The 15,843-nt window shown below is 53.8% G+C and overlaps 1 protein-coding gene across 1 annotated transcript; it reads left to right on the top strand.

The window, feature by feature from the left end:
- Positions 1-233: 233 nt before the first annotated feature.
- LOC125554716 lies at positions 234-13,949 on the top strand (the record flags this gene model as incomplete). The annotated part of the gene is made up of 2 exons (XM_048718171.1): positions 234-521; positions 13,176-13,949. Coding segments are annotated over exons 1-2 (1,062 nt in total), but the record flags the coding sequence as incomplete, so codon positions are not given.
- Between the last annotated feature and the right edge of the window lie 1,894 nt (positions 13,950-15,843).

The following is a 15,843-nucleotide window of genomic DNA, read 5'->3' as shown; positions in this document are numbered from 1 at the left end:
GCCGGACAAAAACTCCCCACCGCGCCGGACATGTCCGCCGCCCCGCAGCCACCTCACCCCGGCCAATCAGGGCTTGCCACGTCGCCCCGCCGCCGCTCTCCTCCAATTAGTGCGCGCCACCTCATCCCGCGCCGCCTCCTCTCTCTCCTTCTCACCGCCGCGACCCGCCGGGCCCATGGCAGGCCCACCCGGGCCCGAACCGGTCCGCCGCCTCTTCCCGAGTGCACTGCCCCATGCGCGCGCCGGATCCCGCCGCCACGCCGCCGTGCGCCTCCCGCCGGCGACCTCCGCCGCCTGCCACCGGACCCGCGCGCGCCCGCGACTCCGCCGCCTCATCACCGGACTTCGTCCGCCGTGCGCTGCCGTCGCCTCTTCGCCTCTCCGCCGCCGCCACGAGCTTCTCCGGCCGCCACCTTGCCCTCGTCCGCCGCCACCTCGGGAGTTGCACCACCGTTCGCGGGAGTTCCCGCATCGCCGGAGTCCGCGCCTCGCCGGAGAAGAAGGTGGATCAGATCCACCAGGTGCCCGATCCAAACGCCCGCTCCCGTCCCCGGATCCCTCCGTCCCGGATATCCTCATCCCGCGTTGACTTTTCGCGGAGGTAAAATTTCAGTAAGTCCCCGAAGTTTCCAGATTCATGTGCCCATGTTCATCATGTCATAACTTTGCATCCGTAGCTCCGTTTTGAGCGTGTAGCATATAAAAATGTTCGTCTTGACGAGTACATCATTTCATCTCATTGCAACATTTTCATTTGAGCTCATCTTGATGCCCGAAATGCTGTTGGAAGAGGGCTATGTGAGTAACTTGTCAGATCTGTTTCATCAAATAGCTATTTGTCATTTTTGCCATGATTAATGTGTGCATGATATGCTCCTGAGCTCTACATGAGTTTTGTTATATGCCATGCCATATTTACAGAGGTGATTACCATGTATTTTTGTGATATGTGTGGTGAGTAGCACAAGCTTGCAAAGTAGCGTAATCGGTAATGCTGATTTCAGGGACTTAGTTTTTCACCAAGTCCTTGTCCTGATTTTGTTGATATGCCATATGTTCATGTTGTTTCCTAGTGATCCGTGCCTCTTTTGAGGATGATCGGTAAGGATGATTTGTTAATATTGTGGTGCTCTATCCATCCGTGTCTTTGTTTGCATTTATGGAGCACCCTAGCTTGAGTCAATCGAGCTCTACTTTTGCTATATCGTGAATCCTGACAGATTGTTGACTTGTTAGCGATTTTGCCGAGGATGTTGTTATTGATCCGTGCATGCTATGTTGTTATTCTTGCCATATCTAGCTTCTATGTCATGTATTCTTGATGGGTGTATGCTTAGTTTGTCATTCCATGCTCTGTAGTGAGTGCATCGAGCTCGTAAACATGCCTACTCGTTAACTGTTTTGCATGCTCCAGTTTTTCACTAAGTATGAATCTGTTTATGTTTTTGCCATGTTCACATGCTTGCAATTGTATTTTCTGATCCCTTTTGGCTCAAGGTCACTAAAGGACTTTTGTTAAGTGCTTTGAGTAGCTTCATGCCATGCCTTGCTTTGCCATGTTAATTTCCTGTAGCATGTAGTTTTAATGCTCTAAAATGTGCTTCCTGATGATAAATTCCTGATTTGTTGTTATTTCACTAAGTCTGAAACCTGTTATCATTTGCATTTTTGCCATGCTTGTTTGAACCTGTTAATGGGTGAATTAGCCGTAGCTCAGTGTTCATCTTTTGTCAAGCATCTTGAGTGTATCCCTGCCATGTATTTTGTTTCCATGTTTGAGTGCTGTAGCATATTTATCTTGATGCATTTAGATGGCTACTTGCTGTTTATCGCAGACCGGTGCCATATTTGTTTTGCTTGCCATTTCCAAACCGTGCATCCGATTCCGGTGATCTTTATATCGATTTCAACCGAAATCACCTCACCTTTCCAGTGGAACTCTTGGATTTCCAAGTTGAGGCCAGGTTCAATCATTCCTTTTCAAATCATGCATGTGCACCGCATACCGCATCCCGCATATCATACCATGTTCATGTGTTGGTTGTTTACTATGTTGTGTGCTTCTTTCCGGTGTTGCTTCTTCGGGTTGGTTCCGATAACATCGCATTTGTGAGGACCCGTGCGACTACTTCCGTTTGTCTTCTTCATGGACTCGTTCTTCTTCCTTGCGGGATCTCAGGCAAGATGACCATACCCTCGAAATCACTTCTATCTTTGCTTGCTAGTTGCTCGCTCTTTTGCTATGCCTATGCTGTGATACCCACCACTTGCTTATCATGCCTCCCATATTGTTAAACCAATCCTCTAACCCACCTTGTCCTAGAAAACCATTGTTTGGCTATGTTACCGCTTTGCTCAGCCCCTCTTATAGCGTTGTTAGTTGCAGATGAAGATTGAAGTTTGTTCCTTGTTGGAACATGGAGATGTTGTTCCTTGTTGGAACATGCTTACTTGTTGGGATATCACAATATCTCTTATCTAATTAATGCATCTATATACTTGGTAAAGGGTGGAAGGCTCGGCCTTATGCCTGGTGTTTTGTTCCACTCTTGCCGCCTTAGTTTCCGTCATATCAGTGTTATGTTACCGGATTTTGCGTTCCTTACCCGGTTGGGTTATAATGGGAACCCCTTGACAGTTCGCTCTGAATAAAACTCCTCCAGCAAGGCCCAACATTGGTTTTACCATTTGCCACCTAGCCTTTTCTTTCCCTTGGGTAGGCCTGCCCAAGGGTCATCTTTATTAAACCCCCAGGCCAGTGCTCCTCTGAGTGTTGGTCCAACCTGTCAGCTGCCGGTGGCCACCAGGGGCAACTCTGGGCTAGCCTACCGGAACCTTGGACAATCCGGTGTGCCCTGAGAAAGAGATATGTGCAGCTCCTATCGGGATTTGTCGGCACATTCGGGTGGCCTTGCTGGTCTTGTTTTACCATTGTCGAAATGTCTTGTAACCGGGATTCCGAGTCTTACCGGGTCTTCCCGCTAGAAGGAATATCCTTCGTTGACCGTGAGAGCTTGTGATGGGCTAAGTTGGGACACCCCTGCAGGGATTTGAACTTTTGAAAGCTGTGCCCGCGGTTATGGGCAAATGGGAACTTTTTAATGTCCGGTTGTAGAAAACCTGAAGTTGACCTTAATTAAAATGCATCAACCGCGTGTGTAACCGTGATGGTCTCTTTCCGGCAGAGTCCGGGAAGTGAACACGGTGTTGGAGTTATGCTTGACGTAGGTTGTTCTAGGATCACTTCTTGATCATAGTTGTGCGAACGTGCTTTGCCTTCTCTTCTCGCTCTCATTTGCGTATGTTAGCCACCATATATGCTAGTCGCCTGCTGCAGCTCCACATCATACCTTTACCTTACCCATAAGCTTAAATAGTCTTGATCGCGAGGGTGTGAGATTGCTGAGTCCCCGTGACTCACAGATACTTCCAAAACCAGTTTGTAGGTGCCGTTGAACCATGCAGATGACGGAACCAAGCTCACCGAGGAGCTCTATGAAGATCTTGTCCTTTATGTTGTTTCGTTCAAATTGATCTGTAGTGGAGCCCAGTCGGGACGATCGGGGATCTGTGTAGCATTTGGGGTAGTCTTCTTGTATTTTGGGTTCCGTAGTCGGACCTTGAGTGTATTTGGATGAATGTAATGCTTTATTCATGTATTGTGTGAAGTGGCGAGTGTAAGCCAGCTATGTATCTCTTTCCCTTATGTATTACATGGGTTGTGTGAAGATTACCTCACTTGCGACATTGCTTTCAATGCGGTTATGCCTCTAAGTCGTGCTTCGACACGTGGGAGATATAGCCGCATCGAGGGCGTTACAACGGGCTCCTACCCCCGTGCGCACGACCCCCCCAGGATAGCCGCGAGTGCTTCATCGTTTCGGCCATAACTTCCACATCCGGAGTCCAATTTTCGCGTTCTTTAGCTCGTTGAGTAGCTATTGACATCCCCCATCCACCTAGATAGGTTCCACCACTATTTGAATTTTGCCCTTGAGATCTTGAGTTCGTGGTTTTTACCATTTCCTAAGGTGTTTCGACTACTTAGGGACGAGTCTCCATCATCTTGGTATCTACATCAAGAACACCGCCACTCACCAACTTCAAGGACGGTAACCTTGATGACACCATTGTACATTCCCCTTGCAATTGCATTGATCACCCCTAGCCCATTTTGCGTCACTTTCCTATCGAGACTAGCCATTTGAGTATTGCCGGCAACGTTACTTGTGCACATTAGTGATCTACACCTCCCATTGCATACATACCATATCATATTGGTATCATACCATCTCGTGTGCCTCAAGTTTGTTCCCGCATATACACAATTGCTACCTTGGTTTGTGCATTTCGCATAGTGGCCATATCAAAAAAATAAATAAAAAACAGTAAGCTTTTAAGCAAAATAAAAGAGAGCAAAGAGCTTGTAAGCAAGTGCCATAGCATCATACCACATTGTACATAAGATTGTCATATCCGATCATCTTGGATCATCTTGAGAAGAACAACGGGAACATCATACATATAGCATACTTGGGATAGAAAGCTCATACATTTTGCATCTTATAGGTTGTGCACAAGTGTCGTATCCGCCTATTGAGCAATCGTGCTAGCTTCTCTCTTGAGTTGTGCAACACGAGCATTTTCCGTGGATTCCACATTTTGTGCTCATTCCTTGGTTGCACGATCCCATTTATCTATCCGTGTGTGTGATTCCGTGTGCCACATATTGCTATTGGTCTACTTGTTTCACTTGGGAATTTGTGAATCTTTTCCAACATTATTGACTCTTGCTAACAATTTGCATCAAATTTTTGTGCCACTATCCTCACTGAGCTCCACCATAAGCCTTGTTTGTGTAGGTGTGAGAATTGACAAGATCTGGTACCAATTGTGCTATTTCCTTGATACATTATTGAGTGATTTTTGATCCATCCTCAACATTGGATAAGGTACATTGGTCTAGTTCTTTCCTTTCTTCCACTCATATTTGCGCGAGTCTTGTGATGGATAGGCAAGGCATTTCATCTCCGGTCTTCGACAACAACGACGACGTGAACAACTACATCACCAAAGCGTCAATCTTTGATCTACAACGACAAATGCAAGGCACACAATCAAGATTGTGAGAGCGCATCGAGAACCTCTCCATTGACATTCGCCACTCCGAAGCGAGGAAAAGGAACTACATCGACAACAAGCTTTCCGCACAAAAGGAGGAGCAAGATGCAAGGATGGAGGAGATTCGGGCCTTGTTCAAGTCTACTTCCCCTTTGTCATCTTCAAGGCGGCGGAAAGCACATCGATCCTCTTCGGAGCGCCCAAGCGACACAAGCGCAAGTCTTCCACATCCACATCTCCATGGCGACCACCATCACGTTCGTGATCCATCTCGTCATGAAGGGCATGTCACCTCCAAGCAACATGTGCACAATGACGATGAACAACATCTACTACGAGCTCAAGCACGACAACGACATCATCAACATGAAGATGCTCAACACGCACAAACGTACAAGTCCGAACAAGCCCTACTTCATGCCAAGTCCAAACTTCATGACCATAAGAGATGACCGCGAGACAAGCACCACCAAGAGCACGCTACGGCTACAACAACCTCTTCAGCATCTTTGCCAAGTGCTATCAAGGCATCTTCGCCTTCGGACATAGGGCATCTTTGCCTACTTCCTATGAGTTCGCCTACATCAACATCTTCAACTACAAGGCGACCAACTACGAGCGAAGAAGACACTTCCATCTTCGGAAGCCCCTCAAGTAAGATGTCCGAGCATGGGAATTTCCCTTCGGTCATGGAGACGAGCTATGAGGCGCCACATCATATGGACCTCCAACAACAAGACGGCGACAAGAAGGTCGAGCAAGGGCCATCCCCTTCGACCACGACAGCGAGCATGAACCTCTTCAACAACATGAAGACGGCGCCCATATTGGACTCATACTCTGAGTCAAGCTATGAGAACGCTCATGAGACCTTATCTTTGGTCTTCGAGAAGAGTGATGATGTGCCATCTTCGGCCTTCATCCATGGCTACGATCACGACATGATTGAGCATGGATACATTTGCACCAACATCTCTCCGACAAGGACATGTGACGAGATGCCCCAATTTCCATGTGAGGAGAGCCACCACTACATGAGTGACATGAGTGACTCCACCACACGTGACATTGAGAGCATTTCCTATGAGAGGATGAGTGTGACCACCACTAGCCCCACACTTAAGAGCATGCCACACATCCTATGTGAGGTTGAGAGCCATTTGAGTGACTCCATCAACCATATGAGTGAGAGCATCCGAGAGGGAGTGAGTGAGCCACAACACTTAGTGAGTGACATAGTTGACACGGCATGTGAGGCCACTTTGATTTCTAACGACTTAACCTCTACTCCTAGTGTGTTTTCTTCTTTGGTGCTAGGTCTCCTACATGACGACATGCCTACCCTCGACGAGTCCATACCTCCAATGGAGATGACGATGGCCATGGTGGACGATGATGCACCCCCACATGGTTCCATCAAGATGAAGATGACCACGACTTGGTCTTCGACACCTCACCTACAACACATGAGTGATGCTCGAAAGGTAACATAGGTGATGGTGCTTCTCTTGTCCCACTAGTGGACTATTTCACGAATGATTGCTTGCATGATGTTGACACACCTATACCCATGCTTCACGCTAGTGCGACTTCTTCATGTCATGACTTACCTATTTATGATAAATATGATGATGAGCATGTTGAGTTGCCTAGTTGTGATGCTATGCTTCGTAGGATATCATGTGACCATTAACCTTGTCATATGCTATGAGTGAGATATCCCATATTGCATCATTTCAATCTCAACATAGTAACTATGCATGCCCCATTAAAATCTATCCCATTTGCACTTATCACATAGATGACAAGATGATGGTCATTGGCTTTTTTTTCATGTGATGATATTGCCATGCTTCCTTTACACGATTTGCGCAATTCATCTACTATGCCATGCCATGATCACATTGTTCCAAATATGCATTGTTTGGGATGTTGTCAATCTTCTACGTGTGATGTTTCCATTAATGCTCATGAGGAGACCCCCATAGTTTCCTCATACATATTAGGAGATTTTGATGCATTCCATACATTGCATGATTATCATAATTGCTTGCACCATATGTATTCCATGAATAACAATGCTCTATGTCGGAGTAAATGACCATGGGTAGCCTAGCCGTCACCCCCTGGCTCTTCTGAAAAATTACAAGCCAATCCGGCCCTCAAGAATCCAAGACATGGGGCCGCCTTCCCCTTGCCGGCTGTCTCCCAGGCCGGCTATCGAAAGGCGACCCGACTTTAGCCCTCATGAAGAAAGCCGCGGGAGGGCCGGCTCCGAGAAGCCGGCCGCGAGAAGGCCGACTCCAAGAAGCCGGCTCCCACAAAGCGGTCAAGATCGTACCCTCGAAGTCTGCATCCACATAACGGCGATGTGACGGGGCGTGGCTACAATAAAGCCTGCCACCCCCGAATCCCGGAGCACGCCTGGCACAGTGCGTCGTACGGGTGCCCATGGCCCGTCCGGTGCGGCACTGTTGCCACGTTGACCCTGATGTCATCCACGACGGGCTGCCAGTGCGGCCCACGGGCGGTGGGCCCCTTCGGGCAGAGAGACACCCGAAGGCGGCCAGGCCTCCCCCAGTCGGCCCAAGACAGAGCCGGCTCTCCACAGCCGGCTTGCCACCTCCCTCGAAGGAGACACCCCATTAAGGAGACAAGACGCGGTGAGGCTACAGCGATCACCCGCCGGACGGCGGCACTGTAGCCACGCCCACCTTGGCGAAGCCCTCGTCACCAGGATTGAGCAACAGTAACCAGCCACCGACAAGGCCCTGGATAGTGGGGCCTGCCTGTCGACCAAGGAGCCGGCAGCCGGCGGGCCCCAGCAGCCGACGCAGAAGCCAGCGAGTGTAGTCACAGACGGCTGGGCCCCACGCCCAGCCGGATTACCATTGTACCCCCGAGGGGTAGGCCTATATAAACCCCCCGGGACACCCATGCAAAGGGTTGATCCAAGCTAGTTCTAGACACCACATAGAGAGGGGAGGAGGGCTAGCCGTGCTCTTCTTCTTCTTCTTCTTCTTCTCACAAAACAGCTCAAGGAGCATCATGTAGCTACTTGTTCATCTTGTGATCATGCGGAGACCCCGCAGAGCAGCAGTAGGGGTGTTATCTCCACGGAGAGCCCCGAAGCTTGGTAAGATTCGCCGGCGTGCATGTCTTCGCCTCATCCCACTTCCAGGCACCGGCGACGTCTTACTGGCTCCCACAATGATAAGCCACCCGTTGGCATATGTCGCACCTACCACCCGACATTTGGCGCCCACCGTGGGGCCAGGTGCACCGTCGCCCGGAGACCTGTTCTGGACGGGAACCCTCTTCCTCCCCAGCGAGCGTAGCCAGCCCGACACGCCCGATGGCGCTTGCCACGACGCGCTGCAAGGCGTCACCAACGTCTGCGCAGCGAGCGGCCTCACTGATCTCCTTGACAAGACCCTCATCTCTGACGAGCTCGCCTCTGACGCGGGCACCGACCACCTCGTCAACCTCCTCGGCCAGCTCTGCGTCTCCGGCGAGCCTGCTGTGGACTTGGAGTCGGTTGGCTCCACCGATCCGATGCCTGTCGACTCCGACACGGTCTCACTCGACACTTTCCCCACCGACGTCACGATCTATAACGACCCACTTCCCCGGGCCGATGGCTGCGACGCTGTCACCACCGAGGTGATGGTCATCGGCCACGGCGACGCTTCTGACGAGAGCGCCCACGACGCCCCGCATGCGGCGGTCCACGACTTGTCCATCCCCCTCCCGGCCAATGCCGATGCCGAAGCACTGGAGGCTCGCCGCCTCGCCCTCCTCGCGGAGGGCCGGAAGTTGGCTTCCATGAGACGCCTCACTGTGGCCCACTGGCGCGAAGCCGACCGCGCCGCCTTTGGCACGCCGCCCCCAGGCGGGCCCAACCGGGCCGGCGTTGTCAGGCAGCGCGGCGCTGTCGTCGCCTACACGCTAGGAGTCGACCGCCTAGTCTACGCCACTCCACTCGAGAACCTGCGTGCCGCCCAGGCGGCCGTAGACGAGCTAGACGGATTGGGGGCCGAAGAACTCCCCCACATGACCAGACGCATCCAGCAGCTAATCGACACGGCCGCGCAGCGGCACGAAGCCGACGCCTGCGCGGAAAGCCCTCCCCCGCGCCGAGATCACGGCGCGATGTCCCGGATGCCGACTGCGGGTAAAACCCGCGCGCGGCACGAGAAAGAGCCGGCTGCCAGCCGAAGCCGAACCCGAATCTCCATCGAGCGAGACGCAGAAGGCCATCCCCGGGCCGTGGAGTGGCGGGGCAACCCGCCTCCGCCTCGGCCCCGTGAGGAGAGATATCCCACCCCACCGCCTGTTGCGCATCCGACTCTCAGCGGCCGACTAGGTCGCCGCGAAGGAGTCGGCGAGAACGACGCCCGCCATCGGATCGACCGCCTAGCACGATCCCTGGCGCTGGAAGAAGAAGATGATGTCGACCCGTCTTGCTTCGGCCCCCGCATCCGCGACGAGCCTTTCCCCAAAGGGTTCTCGCTCCCAAGAGACACGCCCAAGTACAACGGCTCCGTGAAGCCGGAAGATTGGTTGATCGACTACTCCACGGCAGTTAGCATAGCAAACGGCAACAGGCGCGTTGTCGTGAAGTACGTGCCCCTCATGCTGCAAGGCACGGCGCGGACCTGGCTCAACAGCCTCAAGCCATACAACATCAATAGCTGGCTAGACTTCACAGAAGCCTTCGTCCGCAACTTCACCAGCACCTACAAGCGGGCTCCCAAGCCCAGACAGCTCTCCTTGTGTGTACAAGGCCCCGCCGAGTCCACTTCTGACTACCTCATGCATTGGGCCGAGCTCCGCAACTCTTGCGAAGGGGTGCACGAGGTGCAAGCCATAGAATACTTCACTGCCGGGTGCCGAGAAGGCACCCTCCTCAAGCACAAGCTTCTCTGCGACGAGTCGACTACCCTCGACGAGCTTCTGGACATAGCGGACAAGTACGCCACCGCCGACTCCTCAATGAAGACCGAGCTCCGGGTAGACGCGTCCGGGAAAGTACTCAACCCGGCGCCCAAGACGCCGGCTGGGGACTCCGGCCAATGCCCACACCAGAACGACCACAAGCGCGAGGGCCCCGTGCCACCCTCCACCAGTCGGCAGGTGGCCACAGTCGAAGACGAGGAGCCCGAAGGGCGGCCCGCACCCAAGAAGCAGAGGGGCGGCAAGCCGGCTTGGCAGCCGGCCTTCTCCTACGAGCAAACTCTCGACGCCCCATGCAAGTTCCACAGCGGCGCGAAGCCGTCCAACCACACAACCCGGAAGTGCCAATGGCTCACCCGAATCTCCAAAGGCGAAGGGCTCGCGCCGCCTCCGCCTGCCGGTCCGCCGCCTCCGGCTCCGCAGCCGCCGACCGCTCGGCCCGCAGTCGGAGCCGTGCACGATGAGTTCCCTGACGAGCATGCCGCCTATGTCGTCTTTACAAGCCAGCCCAAAGGCCGGCGTAGCAGACGCCGAGAACACCAGGAAGTCAATGTGGTCGCCACCAACCCCGCCGAGAACATGCACTGGTCAGAAAAGCCTATCAGCTGGAGCCGGGCCGACCACCCAGAGGTGATGCCATCTCTTGGCTCTTATGCATTGGTTCTGGATGCCACCCTTGCAACGGACAGACGCGTCGCCCGTTTTTCCCGCGTGCTGATAGACGGCGGGAGCAGCATCAACATCCTGTACCGTGACACCCTGGAGAAGCTGAACGTCAAGACGAAGCAACTCATGCCTACTCGAACTGTGTTCCATGGCATCGTACCCGGCTTGTCCTGCGCCCCCATTGGCAAGATCAAGATTGATGTACTCTTTGGGGACAAGGAGCATTTCCGCCGGGAGGCGATCTGGTTTGAAGTGGTGGACCTGGAGAGCCCCTACCATGCATTTCTTGGCCGACCTGCCTTGGCCAGGTTCATGGCTGTTCCCCACTATGCTTACCTCAAGATGAAGATGTCGAGCACCAAAGGCATCATCACCATAGCCGGCGATTACAAGAAATCTTCCGAGTGCGCAGTAGCTAGCAGCCGGCTGGCCGAGTCCCTTGTGATTGCCGAAGAAAAGAAGATGTTGGACCGAGTCGTGGCCATGGCCGGCAAACAGTCGGCCTTGTCCCCCGATCCCAAGGAGTATGATGCCCAAGGATCTTTCCAGCCGGCCAAGGAGACGAAGAAGATACCTCTTGACCCCGAGCACCCAGAGAGGTTTGCCGTCATCGGGGCAAACCTAAACAGCAAATAGGAAGGCGAGCTCGCCGATTTCCTCCGTGAGAATCGGGACATCTTTGCATGGTCCCCCAAGGACATGCCGGGTGTTCCGAAGGAATTCACCGAGCACAAGCTACACGTCCGAGAAGACGCAAAACCAGTCAAACAACCCCTCCACCGACTGTCGGAGGAGAAAAGAAGGATCGTAGGAGAAGAGATAGCCCGGCTTCTGGTAGCCGGCTTCATTATGGAAGTTTTCTTTCCAGAATGGCTCGCCAACCCGGTCCTCGTGCTAAAGAAGAACAACAAGTGGCGCATGTGCATAGACTACACGAGCCTCAACAAGGCCTGGCCCAAAGATCCCTTTGCCCTGCCAAGGATTGATCAAGTGATAGACTCCACGGCCGGATGCGAGCTGTTGAGTTTCTTGGATGCTTACTCAGGATACCACCAGATAAAGTTAGATCCGGCAGACCGCCTGAAGACCGCCTTCATCACGCCATTCGGAGCCTTCTGCTACCTGACTATGACATTCGGCTTGAGAAATGCCGGTGCCACTTTTCAGCGTTGCATGCAGAAGTGCATCCTCAAGCAGCTCGGCAGAAATGCCCACATCAACGTAGACGACATTGTGGTGAAGACAGAGAAGCGCGACACCTTGCTGGAAGACCTCAAGGAAACATTTGAGAACCTACGCCAGTTCCAAATCAAGCTCAACCCCGAGAAATGTGTGTTCGGAGTGCCAGCCGGCCAACTCCTAGGCTTCCTGGTTTCCGAACGCGGCATCGAATGCAACCCAGTAAAGATCAAGGCCATTGAGAGAATGGCGATTCCCACCAAACTTCGAGACGTCCAGAAGTTCACCGAATGCTTGGCCTCCCTGAACCGCTTCATCAGCCGGCTCGGAGAGAAAGCTCTCCCCCTCTACCGCCTCATGAAGAAAACCACTCACTTCGAGTGGAATGACCAAGCCGACCAAGCCTTTCACGAGCTGAAGAAGATGCTGGCCACGCCGCCTGTCCTGGTGGCACCGACTGAGAAAGAGTCCATGCTCCTCTACATTGCCGCAACCAGCCGGGTGGTCAGCACCGTCATCGTAGTCCAACGCCCAGAAGAGGGCCGAGCCCAGCCGGTCCAGAGGCCGGTGTACTATTTGAGCGAGGTGCTGTCTACCTCGAAGCAGAACTACCCGCACTACCAGAAGATGTGCTACGGCGTGTACTTCGCCGCCAAGAAGCTGAAGCCCTACTTCCAAGAGCATCCCATCACGGTTGTATGCACCGCCCGCTGGCCGAGATCATAGGCAGCCGGGATGCATTCGGCCGGGTGGCGAAATGGGCCATCGAGCTGGCCCCGTACATGATTTTCTACCAGCCTCGCACCGCCATCAAGTCCCAAGCATTAGCCGACTTCCTCGTCGACTGGGCCGAGACCCAGTACCTGCCACCAGCTCCCGACTCCACTCATTGGCGCATGCACTTCGATGGGTCCAAGATGCGCACCGGCTTGGGAGCCGGCGTCATCCTCACCTCTCCCAGAGGCAACAAGCTCAGATACACGCTGCAAATTCACTTTGCCGCCTCCAACAACGTGGCCGAGTACGAGGCGCTCATACACGGGCTCCGGCTTGCCAAAGAGCTCGGCATTCGCCGGATCCTATGTTATGGCGACTCGGACTTGGTGGTCCAGCAATCATCCAGCAACTGGGATGCCAAGGACGCAAATATGGCAAGCTACCGCTTCCTCGTTCAGCAGATCAGTGGGTACTTTGAAGGATGCGAGTTCCTCCATGTACCGCGAGCCGACAATGAGCCAGCTGATGCCCTGGCTCGAATAGGCTCCACTCGGCAAGCAATACCAACCGGTGTCTCTCTACAACGCCTCCTCAAGCCGTCTATCAAGCCGTCTCCAGAGTCCGATTCCATCTTCGTGCCGCCTAACCCTGATACAGCCAGGTCTGGCTCGAAGAACCAAGTGGGTGACCCAGGAACTTCGATAGTCGGCCCGGGGACATCAGCAGGCGGCTCGGGGACTTCCGTAGTTACGCCCGACCTGGGGACTGCCACACCCGGCTCGGGGACTGCGGTAGTCGGCCCAGGGACTGCACCAACACAACAGGCAGCGGCCGACTCCAGCATTTCACCACCCAACCCGCCCGCCCTGGTCGTAGTAGCTGTGTTGGCAATAGAAGAAGTCGCAGCTCCATCATGGGCTCAGTCCATCCTCAACTTCCTAATAAACCAAGATCTGCCGGCTGACGAAATAGAGGCAAGGCAAGTCCAACGCCGAGCCGAAGCATACACAATCGTCAACAGAGAGCTCGTCAAGCGCAGTGTCACTGGAGTCCTCCAGCGATGCATCGAGCAAGAGAAGGGCATTGCAATCCTCAGAGACATCCACCAAGGAGAATGCGGCCACCATGCGGCCTCAAGATCACTCATCGCCAAAGCTTTCCGCCATGGTTTCTTTTGGCCGACTGCTTTGGATGACGCCAAGGAGTTAGTTAAACATTGCAAAGGGTGCCAAATCTTCAGCTCCAAGCAACACATGCCGGCTTCAGCACTCAAGACCATTCCCCTCACTTGGCCCTTCGCCGTTTGGGGACTGGACATGGTGGGCCCATTCAAGATGGCGCGCGGCGGCATGACACATCTGCTTGTCGCTGTGGACAAATTCACCAAATGGATTGAGGCAAAGCCGATCAAGAAGCTGAATGGGCCGACTACCGTGACATTTATCACAGAAATAACAACTCGGTACGGCGTGCCACACAGCATCATCATCGACAAAGGCACGAATTTCGCCAAGGGAGCCTTGGCACGTTTCTGCGCGACGCAAGGCATTCGGTTGGACTTAGCGTCTGTTGCCCACCTGCAGTCAAACGGCCAGGTCGAGCGAGCCAACGGCCTCATCCTTTCCGGCATCACACCCCGACTGGTCGTACCACTGGAGCGTTCGGCCGGCTGTTGGCTCGATGAGCTGCCGGCCGTCCTCTGGAGTCTGCGCACTACCCCAAACAAGTCAACCGGCTTCACTCCTTTCTTCCTCGTGTATGGTGCCGAGGCGGTTATCCCAACTGACATCGAGTTTGACTCACCTCGGGTAACCATGTACACGGAGGCGGAGGCCAAGGAAGCACGAGAAGACGGCGTCGACCTGCTGGAAGAAGGCCGGCTGTTAGCCCTCAGCCGGTCCGCCATCTATCAGCGGGGCCTGCGCCGCTACCACAGCCGGAAGGTCAAGCCAAGATCCTTCCAAGAGGGCGATCTTGTGCTCCGACTGATCCAGCGAACAGCCGGCCAGGACAAGCTCTCGGCCCCTTGGGAGGGCCCCTTCATCATCAACAGAGCTTTAGGCAACGACTCCTACTACTTGATCGACGCGCAGAAGCCGAAGGCATGAAAGAGAGACGACTCCGGCAAGGAGTCGGAACGACCATGGAACGCCAACCTCCTCCGAAGATTTTACAGCTGAAATGCAGTATGTATCACGCTAGCTTTTGTACTAAGTACGAGACAATAGGCCCCCCGAGGAGAGCTCGGGGACTGCCATCTTTTATCTATGAATGAAGAATATCATGCTTATGACCTTGTCATTACATTCACTTTTTTCATCCGGCACCGGGTTCGACTAGTCGGCCCGGGGACTGGCCGCCTGGAGTTATATTAAAAGTCCTACCCGCGGCCAGACAAGTAGTGTGCCGGCACCCAAGCCTTCTCTTGCCAAAAGTCGCAGTTCGAAGAACCGGCTGTCCGGCTAGCAAGAGTTAAAGGCAGGAAAGGACGCCCACACGAAAAACAGCTAGGACTAACGGACTAATATAACAAAAGCCGGTTTTTCTCCCACCACCGACCGACTACCAGAGTAGCCGGCCGGCCGGCTTCCATTCGCCTTGCTTCAATCTAAGAAAGCTCGAGTACTTGCCTTCCCAAAAGGGGAAGGCGGCAAAGGAAATAGCCTAAGGATAAAAAGCATACACGAATGGAAACCAAACACGCACACGATCATATTTACACAAAAGACCTTCAAAAGGCCAGCATTCAACATAATCCGAATACACCCCCAGTGGGTGGAACTGCGCATGTTTAATAAAAATTGTTCAAAGGGTAACAAGCATGAAAAGCAAGGACGGCAGATTAAGCCAGGGGAGCGACAGGCGAGTCAGGCAGGTCGGTGGAGACGGCAATGCTGGCTGGAGGAGTGGCCGGCTGGCGAACCTCGGCATGATCACCGCCTCCCACAGAGGGCGCGCTAGCACGTGCCTCATTGCTGGAAGCACGGTCAGGCTGAGGCTGGCTGGCCGCTTCACCGGCTGGCTCAACGTCTTCGCCCTCCTCTCCTTCGTCATCTGCGCCTTCATCGCTGGAGGCGATCTCCTCTGCCGAGTCCTCACCCGCTGCCGGGTCCAGCCCGAACCACTCCTCCGGCTGGGCAATGCCGTCGTCATTTATTTCAGGAGCGAAGACGCTGATGTCAGTGCACTCGGCGATCATCGAGG

This window comes from Triticum urartu, chromosome 4, assembly GCF_003073215.2.
Source record: "Triticum urartu cultivar G1812 chromosome 4, Tu2.1, whole genome shotgun sequence".
Taxonomy (NCBI): domain Eukaryota; kingdom Viridiplantae; phylum Streptophyta; class Magnoliopsida; order Poales; family Poaceae; genus Triticum; species Triticum urartu.
This window is presented reverse-complemented; position numbering and strand designations above follow the sequence as displayed.